We start from the raw sequence: 21,253 nt of genomic DNA, 5'->3' as shown, positions 1-21,253 counted from the left end.
AGTAATAATAACTGTAGGAATTGAATCAACCTACTTTTCATTCATTGTTGGAATTATACAAACTAATTGCTAAATAAATCCCTTGAAGTCATCTGCCTACCTGTTTATACGTAGAGGAGGCCATACGTAGACGAGGCCATACGTAGACGAGGCCATACGTAGACGAGGCCATACGTAGACGAGGCCATACGTAGACGAGGCCATACGTAGACGAGGCCATACGTAGACGAGGCCATACGTAGACGAGGCCATACGTAGACGAGGCCATACGTAGACGAGGCCATACGTAGACGAGGCCATACGTAGACGAGGCCATACGTAGACGAGGCCATACGTAGACGAGGCCATACGTAGACGAGGCCATACGTAGACGAGGCCATACGTAGACGAGGCCATACGTAGACGAGGCCATACGTAGACGAGGCCATACGTAGACGAGGCCATACGTAGACGAGGCCATACGTAGACGAGGCCATACGTAGACGAGGCCATACGTAGACGAGGCCATACGTAGACGAGGCCATACGTAGACGAGGCCATACGTAGACGAGGCCATACGTAGACGAGGCCATACGTAGACGAGGCCATACGTAGACGAGGCCATACGTAGACGAGGCCATACGTAGACGAGGCCATACGTAGACGAGGCCATACGTAGACGAGGCCATACGTAGACGAGGCCATACGTAGACGAGGCCATACGTAGACGAGGCCATACGTAGACGAGGCCATACGTAGACGAGGCCATACGTAGACGAGGCCATACGTAGACGAGGCCATACGTAGACGAGGCCATACGTAGACGAGGCCATACGTAGACGAGGCCATACGTAGACGAGGCCATACGTAGACGAGGCCATACGTAGACGAGGCCATACGTAGACGAGGCCATACGTAGACGAGGCCATACGTAGACGAGGCCATACGTAGACCAGGCCATACGTAGACCAGGCCATACGTAGACCAGGCCATACGTAGACCAGGCCATACGTAGACCAGGCCATACGTAGACCAGGCCATACGTAGACCAGGCCATACGTAGACCAGGCCATACGTAGACCAGGCCATACGTAGACCAGGCCATACGTAGACGAGGCCATACGTAGACGAGGCCATACGTAGACCAGGCCATACGTAGACCAGGCCATACGTAGACCAGGCCATACGTAGACCAGGCCATACGTAGACCAGGCCATACGTAGACCAGGCCATACGTAGACCAGGCCATACGTAGACCAGGCCATACGTAGACCAGGCCATACGTAGACCAGGCCATACGTAGACCAGGCCATACGTAGACCAGGCCATACGTAGACCAGGCCATACGTAGACCAGGCCATACGTAGACCAGGCCATACGTAGACCAGGCCATACGTAGACCAGGCCATACGTAGACCAGGCCATACGTAGACCAGGCCATACGTAGACCAGGCCATACGTAGACCAGGCCATACGTAGACCAGGCCATACGTAGACGAGGCCATACGTAGACGAGGCCATACGTAGACGAGGCCATACGTAGACGAGGCCATACGTAGACGAGGCCATACGTAGACGAGGCCATACGTAGACGAGGCCATACGTAGACGAGGCCATACGTAGACGAGGCCATACGTAGACGAGGCCATACGTAGACGAGGCCATACGTAGACGAGGCCATACGTAGACGAGGCCATACGTAGACGAGGCCATACGTAGACGAGGCCATACGTAGACGAGGCCATACGTAGACTAGGCCATACGTAGACTAGGCCATACGTAGACTAGGCCATACGTAGACGAGGCCATACGTAGACGAGGCCATACGTAGACGAGGCCATACGTAGACGAGGCCATACGTAGACGAGGCCTCATTCATAAGGCTGTCAGACTACCGTCGTAGATGACCATTGTAGATGAGGTTGTCATTGAGATGAGGCTGTCCTAGGCAATGCCATTGTAGATGAGGCCATCATAGATGAGGTCATGTAGACGGACATCATAGATGAGGCAGTCGTCGATGAGGCTGTCGTCGACGACGACCGTCGTAGATGAGGCCGTTGTCGACGACCGTCGTAGATGAGGCCGTCGTCGACGACCGCCGTAGATGGGGCCGCCGTCGACGACCGTCGTAGATGAGGACGTCATCGAATACCGTCGTAGATGACACAGTCGTCGACTACCGTCGTAGATGAGGCCATCATTGACAAGTCATAGATGAGGCTGTCGTAAACGACCGTCATAGGACGCCATCGTAGACGAGGCCATAAGTAGACGAGGCCATACGTAGACGAGGCCATACGTAGACGAGGCCTCATTCATAAGGCTGTCATAGACTACCGTCGTAGATGACCATTGTAGATGAGGTTGTCATTGAGATGAGGCTGTCCTAGGCAATGCCATTGTAGATGAGGCCATCATAGATGAGGTCATGTAGACTGACATCATAGATGAGGCCGTCGTCGATGAGGCGGTCGTCGTCGATGAGGCCGTTGTCGACGACCGTCGTAGATGAGGCAGTCGTCGACGACCGCCGTAGATGGGGCCGCCGTCGACGACCGCCGTAGATGGGGCCGCCGTCGACGACCGTCGTAGATGGGGCCGCCGTCGACGACCGTCGTAGATGAGGACGTCATCGAATACCGTCGTAGATGAGGCCATCATTGACAAGTCATAGATGAGGCTGTCGTAAACGACCGTCGTAGGAGGCCATCGTAGACGAGGCCATACGTAGACTAGGCCATACGTAGACGAGGCCATACGTAGACGAGGCCATACGTAGACGAGGCAATACGTAGACGAGGCCATACATACACGAGGCCTCATTGATAAGGCTGTCAGACTACCGTCTTAGATGACCATTGTAGGAGGAGGTTGTCATTGAGATGAGGCTGTCCTAGGCAATGCCATTGTAGATGAGGCCATCATAGATGAGGTCATGTAGACGGACATCATAGATGAGGCCGTCGTCGATGAGGCTGTCGTCGTCGACGACAGTCGTCGATGAGGCCGTTGTCGACGACCGTCGTAGATGAGGCCGTCGTCGAAGACCGTCGTAGATGAGGCTGTCGACGACCGTCGTAGATGAGGCCATCATGGACAACAGTCATAGATGAGGCTGTCCTAGACCGTCGTAGGCGGCCATCGTAGACGAGGCCATCGTAGATGATGTCAATATTGGTGAGACAGTAATAGCAGGCATGGAGTTTTGTTATAGACTCCTTATTGCCAGGTTATGAGGATTTCCCTGATGTAGTGTCAGGGATGAGTGTAGGATCTGCCTTTTTTTTTATTGCCTCTCTCTGTGAGAAATACCTTATCAAGACTCAGGGTAAGTCTTTTTTATGGCTTTCTTGCGCTCCCTCTGGAGACTCGGCGCGACCTCTCCCTTTGACCCTCCTATGAGGTGAAGGAATCCTCATTGTCCTTATCAGAAGTGACAGATTTAAGTTTCTGTAGTCCCAATATAAGCCTCATCTCTCAGAACGTGAGAGATTTTGAGGAAAAGGTTAGACATAAATTCATAGTCTATTACCTTGTTTTCTGCCACATTACTGCCATATTAGCTTCAGGGTCAGAGAAATTAAACATGAAGTATAATCTTGGATAAGTAATAGCTGAAGAAACTGAGCAGAGCTCAGGGAGACTCCCTTCACACACGACGTGCGATGAAAATCAGAGAACTGCTTCTGTTGGGAGTGGTGCCGATAGCGGATTGGTTACAGCTGACTTTTAGTCCTTTTCATACAAGGACGTAGATAGGTTACTAAGATATAGCCTTTGGCCTATTTATTACTTATGGCACTACTTTTGTATTTTACCGCGGGACTCCCATCTTGGCGACAGGGAATGATTCAGGCATGTGAATCTATGAAAGATACCCCAATACTGTTTAAGTCCTCCTACTACCCTCTCCGTCTGATGCCTGGGGAGAATTCGAAGTTAAGGAATCTGCAGCTAGAAGTCTGTGTCAGATAGGCCAGGGCCAGCAGGCGCGGGGGCCCACATGTCGCCTGCGATCAGGCAGGTCCCTGGAAGTCGGCACCCCTTCCCAGAGGTAGCACCCTACGCCCAGGGGCCAAAATGCAGCTCAACTCCCATACCATCAAGTTCACTGCCCGGGGAGGTCAGCGCTCCTCTGACTGATCCCAGCAAGATGGGCCATGCCCCAATGTTCGTGTCTTAGAGGCAACCAAAAGTGACTCTCTAATTACATATTCTGCCATGCATCCGTCAATTTGGGCATACATTCCCAAGAGGAACTTTTTTCTAATATGAAACATTTCTATTACATTTTAAGTCAAGTATCAGAGGATCAAATGCTCCAGATCCACAACTTTTCAATTCAGAAGAAAACCTTTTGCCAGATACAACCTCTCACCTATTCTAAGACCCCCATTTTGAAGTGGGTCGACACTATTATCGGATGTTACGAAGATTTATTAGCAAGTTAGCCTTCATAATGTTAAAAGTCTGTCAGTTTCAATTACAGAAACTATTAAAGAGATGTTGAATAACTCCGCTGTGCTCAACTCCCGCAGACTGAGATTCCTCACAAGGCACATTGTAGAAGTGAGAAGTCCTTCACATTCATCAACATACAAAGGCCTTATGACAAAACAGGCTTTTTGCAGGTTTTAACCCACTTTGTCTCCACGTTTTGACTACTAGGTCAAGGTGTAATGGCTCTGAAATGCCCTGAGCCCTGCTCACCAGGACTAAGTGCATGTGCTCTGACCCCTGTAAAAGTCAATGGCTGACTGACTTACACTCAATTGGCATAGCTTAACTTACTTGCAAGTCCCTAGTATATTGTCGCAGGGGTACCTAGGGCCTGTACGTTAAAGTGTCATTCGTTGATTGCAGCACTAGCTGTGCCACCATGTGTTTGACAAAGTAAAACATGTCTCCCAGATCGCCACGGTAGACTGGTAGAGCTGTTTTAACTGTTAACTCTATGTTGCTATTTAAGTTAATGGCAAAGGCCAAATGCCTCATTGTTACATATATACACACACACATCCATCATACATATATACACAGACACACAAATATATATATATATATATATACACATATATATACACACACACACATATCCATACACATATATGTAATACTTACAAATGCAGCCTGCGGGAGAGTTAGTAGCACAGATCGTCGCTCTTCGTCACAAGAGCAGCCTGGAAGACCGAGACCTTGCACCCTAAAGTTGCACCAGAGTCTGCTGGACCCGAGAGGGTCATAGGAGTGCTGTTTGGTAACCAGAAGATGAATTTCCACAAAAAGAAGGGAACCGCTTGTTCAGCCAGTAGTGACTGTACTTTTGCTGGATCAAAGAGGACGTCAACCCCTGTGGCCAAAGCCGCCCCACCTGGACCGTGGAGTAGAACCAGGAAGACCCCGTCGACCGCACAGTACGTTCAGCGTCCTTGAGCATGTTCAGCATCCTGTATTGCTTGCATCAGGATCATTAATTAAAAGTCAATGGCAAATGGCCATTAATGTTGGAACTTGACTGGAGACTGCCAGACTGGAGAATTGTGAAGTTAACTTTCTTCTTACCTTGTTGGTTCCCATGACTGTCTCTGCCAGAGTTGGTCGCCCCAAATACTTCAAAGTACCCGCACCCATCCTTGATATAACTTATTGCTGAGAAAGTGTAAAATTCATTAAATTTGCCATTGCTTGTATGCAGTCGAGTGAAAAGTCTTCATTTATTGTTTCGAGTATAATCTATGTATCCGAAACCCTTTGGTGGATCTTTTTTGTTTTGGTGTCCAAAAATTCATACAAAGACAACCTATTTTCATAAATTGGTTTTTGAGTTCTTGAGTCATGTTTCTTTTTTCTTCGATTATTTTGGTGTTGGTTAAATGCTTTACACTTTTTCCTGTTGAAGCCCGTCTGCTCGAAGCAACAGCCACCCAAGGATGAGCTACGGTTTGACAAATTAAACCTAACTTGTCCTAAATAAGGTAATGAAGTGATGCCGCAATTTACAGAATAAGCCATGCAATCAACCGCTTCTGTAATACCAAAGAATCACTGGGGTGCAAATAAGTTCCCCAGGGCACATTAATATGCGCAAGATGCTTTAACAGTGGCACTGTTTGTGGAACTATTCACTATAAATGTGGACCAAACCATCCTCTTCAATGGTCTACTGGTTTTCTGTAGAATCCCACCAAAAAGCTGCCATTTTCTGGCACAACACGAATGCATTATCAAATAACTTAATTACAGATTCCAAAATGTGACTCTTCAGTAGAGAAATCAGTGAATATACAGAAATACTGGACATAAAATGTATACAAATTGCTTTCTAAACAGTGTCTGGTGATATTTGAGACATGCAGTTGTGAAAATATAAAACAGACATGAAATCAAATCACACAGTGATCCAACTATTTTAGAGGCCCATAGAGGCCTTCTTCTTTTTATATTTTAAGTTGTGTTTACTTCTTTTTTGTGCTAAACATTTTACATTTTACATATAGGTAAAACTAAACACGAAAGGTACCTGAATTGATTTTAACACACTTTGCCGATTGTCAACAGGTCGGAGATCTTTGGGGATGTATAGCCTGACACTGCTAATAGAAGACAGAAGGTGTAACAAAACAGGAACAACCTAAACAAAAAAACACAGAACCACAAATGTGAGTATGATTTAAAACATACTGTAAAATCCAGAAATCTGTTTATAAAAGTTAACATTCTGAGACATGCCCATTTAGCAGTGCGCTTAAAAAAGAGCAAATTATAAAAACATTTCAGGCTCAAAAAACCAAATGAAAAAATACCTGGGAATAGCAAATCACATCATATGTATACATCCATGCAAACTGTCGCAAAAGACAAATGAAAATCCCATAATGGGGTTTTACTATTACGCCTTGCTCTGCGCCACCTCCTCAAATGGATGGGAACTGTCCGGAACCTCATGCAAGACTGGGAGAATCTTCTCAAAATACAGCAGTGATTTTAAACATTTCCATAGATCCAAAGTGCTAACTGCCATTGGTGCACCTAGGCCATGTTATCTAACCTTGCACCCCAAACCACTTGCATCCAGTTATAAGATCTAACTTATTTGGCCGTATGAAGCCCCCTGACCCTCACCGGTTCCTCGCTGCTATCTAGCTGGGGTGGGACTCAGTTCCCCAGTGTGCCACTAGAGGAAGGAGGAGGGGCTGGCCTCCCAAATGCCATAAAGGCGTCAGGATACTCCCGCAGTGCATGACTAACTTCTTGAGCCGTCCGAGGCCCCCTGCACCTCACTGGTTCTTTGCTACTGCTGCCTTACTGGGGTGGGACTTGGTCCCCCAGTGTGCTACTGAAGGAAGGAGGCGGGCTAACCTACCAAACGCTGTAAAGGTGTCCGGACACTCCAGCAGCGCGGGACGTGTGCGGACTTGCCCGGGCAAGGGATGGGCCTGTCTGCGCACGTCAGATGCTGGGCTGGGTCACTCACCTAAGCCTTTCTTTCCTGGACACCACAGTACTGTTTGAACTATTAACTTGTGTACCCAGCATCAGGAGATAGGCCCCTCTTAATAATATTGTCTAATCCCACTTGTTAGTTTTTGGTGTAAAAATCCTACCTTTTTAGGTCTCGCCTGGCGAAAGCAGCGCATGCGCTGCTCTCGTAAGAGACATTTTGGAATCGATTCTCCCCAACACTTGCATGCACGCGCCTGCATGGACAAAGATGGCTGCTCTCGCCATCTGTCCATAGCAGACAGCATGTGTAGGTCCATGGGACAGTGGACAGTCTGCCGCCATCTTGTTCACGCCGGCTTCCTTCAACTCTGGCTCCGGCGTGCTTTCACTTTAAACAGTGCATGGGTGCGCGACGGACCCAGAGTTGAAGGAAGCCGGCGGAGAAACAAGTTTTGGGGGTTTTGCTTGTTGGGAAATGCCACAGGAAGGTTCTGCGTCTCGTGCTCAGCCCCCGCTTCCTCGGCGCTCAGCCCCCACTTCCTCGATGCCTAGCCCCGCCTTCCGATGGCCCACTGCACCGGCTCGCAGTCCCTTCCACCCCCGTTGATGCGTTTTAAACCAGCTTGTCATTGTGGCTGGTGCCTGGAGGGAGAACGAAGACACAGGAGCATGCCTTGGTTAAGATTCTAATAGTGCGGGATAGCTTAGGAGGTTCATGTGCCTACTGCCGAGATCTGCGTGCAGCCTGTAGTTTTCTGGCTGCGGTGCTAGCCACTGGCCAGGCAACCTTTCCCATACACATTAAGTAATTAATGTCTGCTGAGCTGAGATGGGGTAACCAGAGCTTTACAACACCAATGACCGCTGGGTGCGAGGACGTGGGGGTAGGTGGGGTGTGCGCAGCAGACCGGCGGTAATTTATATGGAAAAATGATCGTGGTAAAAGGGAGAACTATTGCCACCCTCTGCTACTTAAGGCCTACCTCACCCCAGCGGACTCCTACACCGGAAGTGCATGTCTGCACTGCAGGTCTGAGGTAGGGTGCCCTTCAGGAGATGATCACAGCTGGGCAGGCCACCCTAAAACTCTGTGCGCTCTGCAGGTCTGAGGTAGCGTGCCCTTCAAGGGGATGCTGTCCAGAAGAGCTCACAGTTGGACCCCCCCCCCCCCGAGGCTGCGTGGGTGACACCAGTTGCCCCAGACAGCTAACTAACTTTGCTCCATCCAGAAGCTTTCAAACTCCGCAGTGTATCAGCAAAGAAAACACAAAATCCTAACTTTTCCTTTTGTCACAGCCTATAGATGGCGGGAGAATGATTGTGAAGCACCCTGTGATAAAGCCAGTAGGCAGTTAGATATTGCTTGTGAAAAGCCCTCTGTCAAACGCTGAAGTCTTGAGCTGGCTTACTGTGACAACGTGTTGTTAAAGTCAATAGCCAGTAGCTTGTTGCGAATAGAAACCCTATGCCAAATTCAATGGACATTAATTTTTATTTAGAACACCTTATTTTACCCAAAAATAGTATTTCCCCAAACTTTTGATTGCTCCATGTTAACATATACTTATGCTGAATAAAGTAATTTTTTTTTCTTTTCGAGCTAAAAGCCTTGGATAAAGTGCAAGTGGTATTTAGTGTTATGACTGTCTCAGCTCACGCTGAGTTTCCAGAATAAACCTTAGACCTCCCAACATCACTATCCGAGCATCAAGTGTTAAATTGGGCCCCTAGTATGGTGGCGCCAGTAAATCGGAGGTCACAGCTAGACACCAATCTGTTGCACAAATGGCTAAAGTGACACTAAGTTTGGTGAATTCTTTGGCCAGCTCATGGTCTTGAAGAAGCTTCTACCTTGCATCGACAACTACTGGTGCATCCCAGTGGCCAACGTCTTGACTCAATCTAGGATGCTCTACACTAATACCAGTTATGCACCGGCTTCTGAAAAAGGCTTGCTCGGCATTATTTTGTGCAAAACTCGGTCTTATAATGGCCTTCTCAACATCTGAAAGGATATCACCTTTCCTATGAACCCTTTACGGGGTATACCTTCAAACTAGAGTTGCCTTTACAGCCCCTATGAACACTCAGAAATCCTTACATCACCATAGTTCTACCTTTTTAACCTCAAAATGTTTACTTTATCAGCCAAACAAAAATGTACAACGCACCAATCCGTTTCTGTGTCATGAGCCATGGTGGTGACGTACAGAAACACATCCTTTCCCATATCATATGCCTTTTACGCAGGAACCATTTTAATGAAATCCAAGACAGTCATCAAAACCTGACCTTTAAGCCACTGTCTTCTATTTGTATCTTGTCCCTCCATTTAAGTTTCCTGCTTTTTGCACAACTGTGCTGTACAAAGTAATGTAAAACTGAAGCCCAGTAACTTGTGACTGCCCCTGAACTCTCCAGACCAGCACCGACAACCACAAATCCGCATCTCAATTTAAGCACAAGATCACATCCCATATTTATAGCCTTTCCTGTTTTCAGTTTCTATTTTTGGTAAATTCTGGTGGGGTTTTTTCAGTGTTTTCAAGTGATTTCAATACCTTAAAAAAACAGTGGTTATCAGTGGTTACACATTTTCGCACCATTAAAAACTACAGAAACATTGTTTTTCCGGTGTTTATGGAACGTTTTGCTTTAATTATTGCTTGCTTTCAGCACTGATAGCGCATGGTATATAGACAATATTAGAATAGTGTATATGAGGTCCAAATAGATTTTTGCAAATTAAACTTATTGTAGTACACTATACAATACTTCTTCAGTGAGTCTTTGGTCATGTACGTTCACTCTTTCCTTCCCATGTAAACTTCTGTGAAAAGGCCCTCTCAACATTGGCACTGGAGATGGGCAACACCATAACAGCCAGTGTTCAATTTGGTAACTCTGGATACTGACATAGCATTCCATGCCAATACTGGTTCACTTGAAGATTGCGATTCTCAGGGCAGGTTCTGCAACATTTACGCAAATCTGGGCGCTTATGCCCTCAGAGTTATTGAAGCGGTCAAAAATGAAGCAGCACTTTTGAAACTACGGAGGAAATTCCCCTTTACGGTAGGGATCTAGAACAGAGTACCACAGAGAGGTTTCATTGACTTCAAATGCCATTGGTGGTGAAGGGACATTTCTATACATCATTGCAAGCCATTTCTCATACATTGTAAAATAAAAGTTCCTGAATTGCTCTTCACCCTTGCTTTGCTTACCAAGCCGCAAGCACTCTAGCATGGAACATGTTGTAGTGCCAGTCACTAAAGGTGTCGCCCAGCCTACTCTCAAGGAGATGTTTCACATCTACACCAAATATGCTGAACACTTGTCAGCCAAGGGTGTTTTGAAACTCTTGTTTTTTTATTATGTCCACTTCAGCAGTTATGTTTTCCTGTAAAAATCTAAGAATGTAGTAGAGTGTACTTTTTTCAAATCACTATCCATATGTGACCAAAGACCCTCACATTTCTCGTCTTTGGCATCATCACTCAGCAAATATTCTGTAAATGGTTGCCACATGGATAATATAGCATTCATAGCCCTTTGGACTGAGAACCATCAGCTAAGGGACACAGTTGAGATGACTCTTTCTTTGATGCCACACAAAGCACAAAATGATAAATATTTGTATTTTAGTTCCTGTGCTTGGGAAAACAAAATGGACTAAAAAGTCAATAGCATTCCTCATTAACTCCGAAGATTGTAAACATGCTTTCAGCATACCATCTTACAAGTGGCAAGGATTTCTTACAGGGAAGCACTTCAGCTCAGGTATTAATTTTGACAGGTCATCACACAACTTTTTCATATACGTAGATGAATCACTGCAAATACAAACAATATCACTCTAATCTTTGTTGAACTTGGAAAGAACCTTTTTTGCAGAACATTCCAAGTGACACTGCGTTCTATGATTTCCAAAAGTCTGGTGTCATGTTTTAACCTCTATCCCAGATGCTTGGTGATAGCACTCTTTTCACATATACTTGTCACTATACCTTGCATTAAATTTTTTAAAGCCTGAGGTGTTGGCAATTCGCCTACTATCAATACTGACGCACTAGAAACTGGGGGCTGATGTATTAAAGGTTTTTACCATTCTCTGTGGGCAAGTGTGATGACACATATTAGGAAAGATTTTTATGAAACCAGCCATTTTACCTATTAGTGAAAGAATCGAACGCAGCCAAAATATCAAATATGATTTTGATATTTCCTGATTCTATATAGTTTATAAAATAATTAAATACGACCTAAAACTTGCATCTAAACCCTGCATCTTTAGACCAAAGACCACAAAACAAAAGGGAGAAGAAACAATATTATAGGGGCATCCCTAAACAACAAAACTCAAGCAGAATAATGTTAGCCCAGACTTTCTTACTGCTAGCATGTGCAACAAAGTTACATTGTATTGGCCCCTTTAGGAAGAAAAAAAGGACTATTTTACTCTCTTTTTCCTTTCTTTGAATGGAATTTAATTTGTGATTGTGCCGGTGTTTTTTCAGTGTTTATATGTTTTCACTGGTGAGGGCTATTTCTGTTTCAGTGGGGTTTTATCAGTTATTATAGGTTTAAACCTAAAACCGGACAGCCTACATATTTATCACTAATCATGGGATTAGCATAACCCCAAGGTTGCATCTGAAGATAGCATTAATTCACATCTCAACCAGAAGATCGCACCTCAGATTTACCCCTAAATCCCACCCTACTCACATCTTAACCTTACCACTAACCCGTCTCAGCTTAACCACAAGATCTGATTTCAACTTGGCCATGACATTACATCTCAAACAAGACAGGAGACCACTTCTCAGATCAACTACAAGACCAGATCAAGTTTTAAATATTAAACCAAGTCTTAACTGATCCTCTGAAGACAGCACACATTAACAGCTGAAGCACATTTCCTTCTTGAAATGGAGAAAGGCGCATTGAAGGACTGGTTTGTTTTTTCAATTCGCTTAATGCATGTGTGGATTGTCTATGAATGTTCATAATTTTGTCTGAAAATGTAATGAAGAAACAGGATGGGGAACTCATTTTCTGGGGATCACTCTCTTTGTTAAGTGGGGAAACTGAGATTAGAATGTTAATGCATTTTAGTTTCAGCAGGACTTCACTTATGAACATAGCCTCTGCGGCAGGCTCTGTGTGTTTGCAGCTCTAGTCTCTGCGCTTCTCAAACTTGCTTGAAAATGCACCATTTACACATTCTTTTTCAAATTTTGCTCGGTGCACTTCGACAGAAAGTTTACGCCACAGCACTTTCAAATGTCACCACCCGCCACTGATTTCAAGTCGTATGAGGGTGCTTTATTTCAATTCGTATGGTGTGGTAAACACGAAAAAAACATTATTGGTTGATAGCGGAGTTAAAACGAGACATGCTCAGGTTCGCCGTTGAAAATCAATAAAATAACTTTATTTTTTGGAAGCAGAAAGAAGGCAGCTGTATTTAAACGCAACACTTTTGTTTTTACCAGCTCCGCGCATGTTTCTCCTGAGACAGGTGAGATGTGGTGGGCTAGGGTAACCTTGAAATGGGGGAGAGGATGGTTGGTGTCCACCAATCAGGGAGTACCTGTTCTGCTTTTGTTTTACTACCCACCCCTCCCTCTCGATTTCATCTCAGCCCGTTCTCGTTCGTCTCCCCCTCCCACCAGCCAGTCTCTTCAATCTCAGCCTAAAAAGTGCTATGGAGCAGCCAGCGCTGGCCGTTTTATAGCGCTCATTTAAAATCGCCCACCGCCACCTGATTTATCAAAGCTAGCAAACTCGTCCATTAGTGAGTCTTATTGGCTTTGCCACTGCTTGTGTTTTGAGTGTGTCCCCTCGTCTGGGGTGTGTGGCACTGTTCCTTAAAAGTGACAGCACCGACGGTGTTACAACAACATGCCTTTCTGAGCACCGGTTGTCAGATGCCCTGCTCTCGTGAGCTCCGCTGCTACATAGAAGAAACAGTTAAGGGACATATTGCATTGCTCATTGAAGCTGGCTTTAAGTGCATGAAGCGCTATTCTCTAGCCCGGGGCTGAGCTGATGTTAAACAGTGGCAAGTAAAAGGCACATGAAGCCATGACACAGACCAGACAATATTTCAAAACAATTTTATTTTAAAGGTCAAAGAACACTAACATGGGGTTTGCATCACAAGGCCATAACAGTGGCAGCTGAGCGCTATACAGCCACAATGCCAACTGCCGGCTACAGCTTTGTCCTATGCAAGCTGCAGTAGACCCCTCCCCCACCCACTAGTGCGTCCGTTCCTTATTTCCTCCCTCTGTCTAGATAGGAATGTGGATTGAATGGTCCCTCCCCGTCCCTCCCAGCATGAATCACAGCAAGCATTTGATATCTCTCATTTTACTCAACACAGTAAAATTATCTCCCTTTAAATAGGTGCTAGAAATAACAAATCAGGCAGTGTACGCCTCATTTAGATGCCGCTGTATTTTTGTTTACAAGTGCAAACCGGTTTTACAATTGACAGAATTCAGTTCCACACTCGAAAGGCAGTTTATGCACATGGAAGTACAGTACCCCTGGGGGGTAAATCTCTGTGGGTGGAAAGTGGGGGGTACAGGGCAGAAATTCCCACAGCCACATGTCTCTGAACGTATTCATTTGTTTCTTCCGCAATATGTACATTTGTTTAATTTCGCATGTGGGGGAGGATTCATAAAAACCTATTCAGTATTATTCGTGGGAAGCTGCGACTGCCGCAGGTTTCCCGGTTATTCTGTTATATAGTTCTTCTTTCTGAGGCCTCATCCTGTAAGACATGTGTAACTGGAAGATGCTTGAGCCTGTTGGATGTCTGTAAACTAAAAGATCTATCTACTGCTGCAGGGCTTCACCTGTAAGGCATGAGCAACACGTTGCAATGGGCAGCATAACCTGATCGCAAAGTTAACTAGCAGTTAGCTGCCCAAACAAGTGGAGCCACGCAACAGCACTTTAAGGACATGCCAGCACGAAAGAATAGTGGTTTTTTAGGTCTCGCCTGACCCAGCGCATGCGCTGGTCTGGCGAGACTTATTGAGAGGGCTCCAAAAAGTGCTACCAGGCCAGCATAGAGCTACAGTGCATGTGTGCGGGCGGCACTTTACTGCGATTACTTTCACTTTCGCGGGCGCGGCTGCTTTGATGCTTGATCCTGATCGCGATCACTTTCACGGCCCCACGGCCGCTTGGCATAGCCAATAGGTCTCGCTTTTGGGACCTTATAAGTATTTAGTTATGCAACTGTTGCATAGCTAAACACTTATAAGGTCCCAAAGGCGAGACCTATTAGCTATTCCGATGCTTGTTTGCCTGGCCGCCGTGCTGAGCTTCACCGGTGCCCTCCCGATTGAAGCCGCCATTGGCACCCAGTTGTGTATTCTAGGCAAAATGCTCTAAGATCGGTGCGCAGCTGGTCAGCGCCACGGTGGAATTGCTCGAGTTCATCAGTGAAATCCAGTGGGATGTATGACAATGCAACGCAAACAAACAACGCACACCATTACATCGCATTCCTCACATCACACGCACCGTTACATCGCATGCATTCACCACGCAAACCATACCATCGCACTGCGCCCTCACATGCATGCAAAAGACCTTTACAACGCACACAAAGACCCCGTAGGTCGTGGGGGTGTACTGCTCATGCAGAGGCACCCTCACACTCAGAACCAAGCACCCTGCTTTCAAGATTGAAAGGCCTGCCTTAGGGGTGACTTATAGGTTTAAGTGCAGTGACCCTAGATAAAGGGAAATATCTTTTGGAAATGGTGCTAGCACCAGCTTACACAGGCTGCAATGGCAGGCCTGTAGATACCAATTGAGTGGTCTCCCATGGGTGGCATAATACATGCTTCAGCCCATGGGGATCCCTGGTGTACCTATGCCCTGGGTACCTTAGTACCATATACTAGGGACTGATAAGTGTATACCAGTGTCCAATCTGGGATGTACCAAAGTGTAGGGTCTGCTATCCTATGGTCACCCCAAATTTTTGCTTTTTGCTTCACTGGTTTTTGACATATTGAGGCTGTGGGCCTGCTAATCGGACACCCAGCCTGCTGTTCGCTCTACTAAATTGACACTATGCACTCTAGGTGCATAACCAATTGGAATTGGATCACCCTGTGAGCCCCTGTACCAGTGTACACTAGGTACCCAGGGCATTGGTGTATCTAAGGCCTACCAGGGGCTGAAGCATGTATTGTGCCACCCCTGGTCTGGCCTAACAATTTGACACAACTAGCTGATCACTCAGCTGGGGTAAGTTGGTGTAACCACCTCTTACTTAGGTGTAGTATACCTATACCTAACCTTAAATGGGACACATGTTAACCTATAAGTCACTCCTATGGCAGGCCTTAACAATCCTGAAGGCAGAGTGCTTGGTTCCATGTGAGATGGTGCTCTGGCATGAGCTGAGCCTGTCTGCAGTGGTCGGAACAACTTCCTTCTACCGTTTCCAGATATCGTCATACCATATACTCTTAAGTGCATTATGAACCTCGCGGTTAAATGCTATCTTTGGTTTGACTTTATCAAAACATGTCGAGTAAGGTGTCATACGAATTGGAATACTAACCCCTCGCCAATTCTGGCGACGGGGTTAGCATTCCACCCTTCTAGAGGGACACGACATGTACAGCACCTGAAACCCGGGTAAAATCAGACATAGCCTCAGCTCCACAAAATGGAAGCTGCCACCACCGACACAAGTCTGCCCTCCTGCTGCTGGGAGTTCTTCCAGCTTGGGAGACGTGGACAAAGGGTTTCCTACCAGGGGAGGTGCGAGCACCACCCCAGACAGGATTTTGTGTATTGGTCAGGTAGGGCTTGAATAGAATCAGACATGCCTGAGGCTCACAAGGAGCCTCGGTGCATATGCCAGTTCAAACCGGTCCTGGGGCACACCAGCCCCGGACCTGGGGCGAGCTGGACAAAGGATTGGGGGTGTAACCACCCCCCTTCCTGGTCCCACCCTTAGGGAGGGACCTAGCAGGTAGTCCGGCCCCTAGAATCCGCTTAAAGGTAGGAGCTGTGTCCTAAGACTTCAGACATCCTGGAATCAACTTGAAACTAAGAAGAAGACGGGAACTTCGACGCTCTGCTGCACAGAGGACTGAAGGAATTCTCCCCTATGGTCAGGGAGTGACCATCTTGCTAATGCAAGCACCAACCAGCTACTCGACGTCTGCTTTGCCGCCGCCTCCTGCCGGAGCCCGAGCCCAGAGCCCGACAAGAACTGGACCTCCAGACCTCTCACCGCCCGATCCACAGTCCCTGCAAAGAAGGAACCCGTGGAGGCACCGAGACACGTGGAGCCAGCCATCTTGAAAGACCCACGACAAGCTGCAAGCGCGACAACAGAGGCTCCCTCAGAGTTGTGCTTTGGGACCTGAGAAGCCCAACACCCGAGCAGCATCTGCACCAAAGGTGAGCCCTCCAGCATCTCCACGATCTGCGTGGGGCCCCTCTGCACTTTGCAACTCGACGCGCCTAACCGGACCCTGGCCCGTTGGCTAGTGGCCATCTTGGCGACCATCTTTGAAAACTACGACGCTGGTCTGGTTGCTCCAGACTGGCCCCTGCTTCCCTCCAAAGGAGCAGCCCCTCTGACCTTGCTGGTCAGAGTAATCAGCTTTCTTCAATTCCTGCGACTCCTGCTTTTGCCAAGGCTTGTTTGCATCTTTTGAGTCGCCAACAGCGAGAGCCTGCGTGGGACAGCTCGTGAACCGACTCCTGGACGTCGTCGACCTTCAGGGACCACGTGGCTGCGGAGACAAGCTACACCTCATCACCTGTTTGCACCCGACATCGCCTGGTACCTACCTGGTGCCACGCCGGTCACTGGCTAGTGACTGTGAACACTGTCCCCTCTGCTTACAGGTCTTCTACAACTCCGATCCACCCTTGGATCCACCGCATCTCTTCTGGACCGGCCGCCTGCAGCATCTTTGTAGTCAGGCTCCATTGAACAGATAGACTAAACCCGACGCACTTCGAGACCTATGCACCCGCTTCCTGTGGGTGAGGTAAAGCTGGCACTCCGGTGCACAAGTGTAGAGTAACATCTCTAATGTCTAGATCTGAAGTCTTGATTTCGTAGTTCAACCAGAAGACCCTTTTAGCAGTAACTTTTGAACTTTTACGCACCCATTGAAAACCTATGGGAGCCCATGTGTAACTTTCCTTACTGCACACGCGACCCGTGGACCTCCTGGTCACTAACTGAAGTTAGCTCCTTGTAGGCCCAGCGATTCTAGAGGCCCTAGGCCTTTTCCCTTTCCTATTCGTGGTACTTATACCACTATTTTAGTATATGGTTTGAGCGGCCACCAGGGCCTATCCATATAAAGTGCAACTTCTGTATATTGTGATACTTTCTTGTTTAACGATTTGTGCTCCTGTGCTCATAAAGAGTCTAGGGGATACTTTGAGTAATAAATACATATATATTTTGAATATATATCTGTGTGGTGTCCTTTCATTGGTATAAAGGGGGGTTACATATGGTAAAACAGCTTGCTTTACATGCCAAAACGAGTTTAGCCTGAAAGACTGCTTAGCCTACGCTACCACTAGGGCAGCTGCTCCGAAAAGGTTGACTTACAACTACACCATAAGGGTTGCTTGGCATGGTACAAGGTGGTCACTTTAATTAGTGAACAGCATATACCAGGCCAACTTCTCACACAAAGTACTTACCAAACCAATTTAGGGGAGAAAGCACAGGGACTGGGGTCCTGATTAGCAGGATCCTAGTCAGACTAGTCAGAAACAGCATTACATCAAGCAAAAAGTGGGGTAACCATAAAAGCAGATCCTACTTTCCTACACAAACCCCTCCTCCTAAACGTAAGGAGATGAGACTAACCCTGCCCAGTTGAGTCTTCATTTTCTAAGTGGAAATATCTGGAGAGTCCATCTGCATTTGCATGGTTACTCCCAGGTCTATATTCCACTGAATAGTCCATCCCCTGTAGGGAAATGGACCACCTCAAAAGTTTGGGGGTTTCACCCTTCATCTGTTTAAGCCATAAGAGAGGTTTGTGGTCTGTCTGAACAATGATGTTAGTGCCAAACAAGCATGGCCTCAGCTTTTTCAGGGCCCAGACCACAGCAAAGGCCTCCCTCTCAATGGCTGACCAACGTTTCTCCCTGGGGGTCAACCTTCTGCTAATAAAAGCTACTGGTTGATCCTGGCCGTCCGCATTAAGTTGTGATAAAACAGCCCCTACCCCCTAACTCAGATGCATCTGTCTGGACAATGAATATTTTAGAATAGTCAGGCCTTAGCAGAATGGGAGCAGTGCACATGGCCTGCTTGAGGTCAAATGCATTTTGACAGCTCACTGTTGACGGAACTTTCTTGGGCATTTTCTTAGATGCCAGATCATTCAGGGGAGTCACAATGGACCCATACACCTTCACAAATCTTCTGTAATACCCAGTCAGGCCCAAGAAAGCTCTGATCTGAGTCTGGGTAGAGGGAGCGATCCATTTCATAATAGTCTGAATTTTGCTCTGTAATGGTTGAACCTGGCCTCCACCTACCAAGGGTCCAAGTACACAACCTTACTCTGCCATATCTGGCACTTAGTGGCCTTGATAGCGAGTCCTGCTTTCTGCATCAGGTGATCCTCCCAGGTGGAGCTAAAGACAGATATATCATCTAGCTATGCTGCACTATAGGCTTCCAGATCTGTCAGGCCTATATTCCCCAACCCCTGGAATATGGCAGGTGCATTCTTCAAACCAAAGGGCATTCCAAAAATGTGATAATGCCCACTAGGGGGTTGAGAGTGCTGTTTTTGGCTTCTGATTTGTCAGTAGCCAGCAGTCAGGTCAAATGTACTCAGAAACTTGGCTGAGGCCAAAGCATCTACAAGTTCATCTGCCTTGGGAACTGGAGGAGCATCAGTCTTAATGACTGCATTGAGACCTCTGTAGTCTACACAACACCTCATTTCTCGTTTTCCACCCTTGGTGTGAGGTTTGGGTACTAGGACTACTGGGCTAGCCCAAGGGCTATCTGAGGGTTCAAGGACTCCCAAGTCCGGCATCTTTTGGACCTCTGTCCTGATGCAATCTGACATGGTCAGGCTGCCTGTAGATTGTATTCTTGATAGGCAGACTATCATCTGTGTACACTTCATGGGTACACCAGGTGGTCTGACTAGGCTCAGGGAGAACATATGCCTGTACTGGTTGACGACTTTCCTGCAATCAATCAGTCTGCTGTTGTTCAGTGAGGCTGGCTGCCAAGGCTACTTCATCTACTGATCCATCATCAGTGTTCTGAGAGAGATCAGATCAGGGAGAGGGTCACTCTCTTTCACCTGTCCCTCATCAGTTGCCATGAGCAAGCCCATGTCTGGCCTGTCAACAAAAGGTTTTAGGCGGTTCACATGAAGTACCGTATGGGGACTTCTTGGAGTACCTAGGTCCAGCAAGTAGGTGACCTCACCCTTTTGCTCAAGTATAGTGTGAGGTCCACTCCATTTGTCTTGGAGAGCTGCTGGGGCAACAGGCTCAAACATCTGTACTTTCTGGCCTAGCTGGTAAACCGTCAAGACAGCCTTTTGGTCATGCCAAGCTTTTTGGAGTTCCTGGCTGGCCTCCAGGTTTTTGCTGGCCTTCTTCATATACTCATCCCTGCGTGAACGCAGGCCAAGTACAGTCCACTATGTCCTGTTTAGGAGGTTTGAGAGGTTGCTCTCAACCTTCCTTCACTAGACACAATGGACCCCTGACTGGATGTCCAAACAGAAGTTCAAATGGGTGGTAGCCAACCCCCTTCTGAGGTACCGCAGGGTAGTAGGACATCCCATTTTCACCTAAGCTTTTCTGGTTGACCCACGATCATACCCTTCAGGGTCCTGTTGAATCTTTCAACAAGCTCACTGCACTGTGGATGGTAGGGTGTGGTGAAAGAAATGGTTACTTACCAGTAGGAGTAGTTTTGCAGCTTGAAGAATTTTCTGGATTCACATGTGCATTATTCCACCATCTAGTGGTTGGGTCCGGAATTGTCTTTGTTTTCTTGCTTTTTGGTTTGGTCGCTTCGACCACCATTTGGTGCCAGGTACGTCCCTTGTATGACGTCGGACAGTATCCTGGAGGTCGACGTGCGTGGTAGCCATCTTCGGATTCTTTTTTTCTGTTTTCTATTGGTAGTCCTTGAGATGGTAATTAAATAAGTGATGTAGTCATTTGCTTTCCCACCTGTTCCTATTCCTTGTAGGGGAGGCTGGGTGTGTCGCATGTGAATACAGAAAATTCTTCAAGCTGCAAAACTACTCCTACTGGTAAGTAACTATTTTGTTTTGCAGCGTGAATCCTTTTCTGGATTGACATTCTGTGCATTAGATTACGTAGCGGTTTCTCCCAAGTGTGGGAGGCTGTGGTGAGAGGAAGAATTTGCAAACAGGTGTTTAAGCACCTTCTGTCCAATTTGAGCCTCCTTACTCATTTGTAGGTCCACACAGTAATGCTTTGTAAAGGTGTGTGGTGATGCCCATGTTGCTGCTGCACAAATGGTGTCAATGGGTACATTAGCCATAAAAGCTACGGTTGCTCCTTTCTTTCTTGTGGAGTGAGCTGTAGGTCCTATAACCAGTTCTTTTTTGGCATAGGCATAACATGACTGGAAGGTTTGTGCTATCCATCGTGCAATTGTTGCCTTTGTGACTGGTGTTCCTGTGTTGGAGTGAGCGTATGCAACAATTGTTTTGTTTTGGTTATTTGTTCTGTTTACTGTAAATAGTACAGTAACGATCTCCTTGCATCCAGGGTATGGAGACTT

At 46.9% G+C, this 21,253-nt stretch overlaps 1 protein-coding gene across 1 annotated transcript in view; it reads right to left on the bottom strand.

Moving 5' to 3' along the window:
• Window positions 1-21,253, bottom strand: part of MTREX (Mtr4 exosome RNA helicase) — a 780,177-nt gene that overhangs the window by 160,162 nt on the left and 598,762 nt on the right. The window contains exon 20 of the mRNA XM_085631304.1: window positions 6,503-6,613. Coding sequence (XP_085487430.1) covers window positions 6,503-6,613 — 111 coding nt within the window. The remainder of the gene's footprint in view (window positions 1-6,502; window positions 6,614-21,253) is intronic.

This window comes from Triturus cristatus, chromosome 2_1 (assembly GCF_964204655.1).
Source record: "Triturus cristatus chromosome 2_1, aTriCri1.1, whole genome shotgun sequence".
In the NCBI taxonomy this organism is placed as follows: domain Eukaryota; kingdom Metazoa; phylum Chordata; class Amphibia; order Caudata; family Salamandridae; genus Triturus; species Triturus cristatus.
This window is presented reverse-complemented; position numbering and strand designations above follow the sequence as displayed.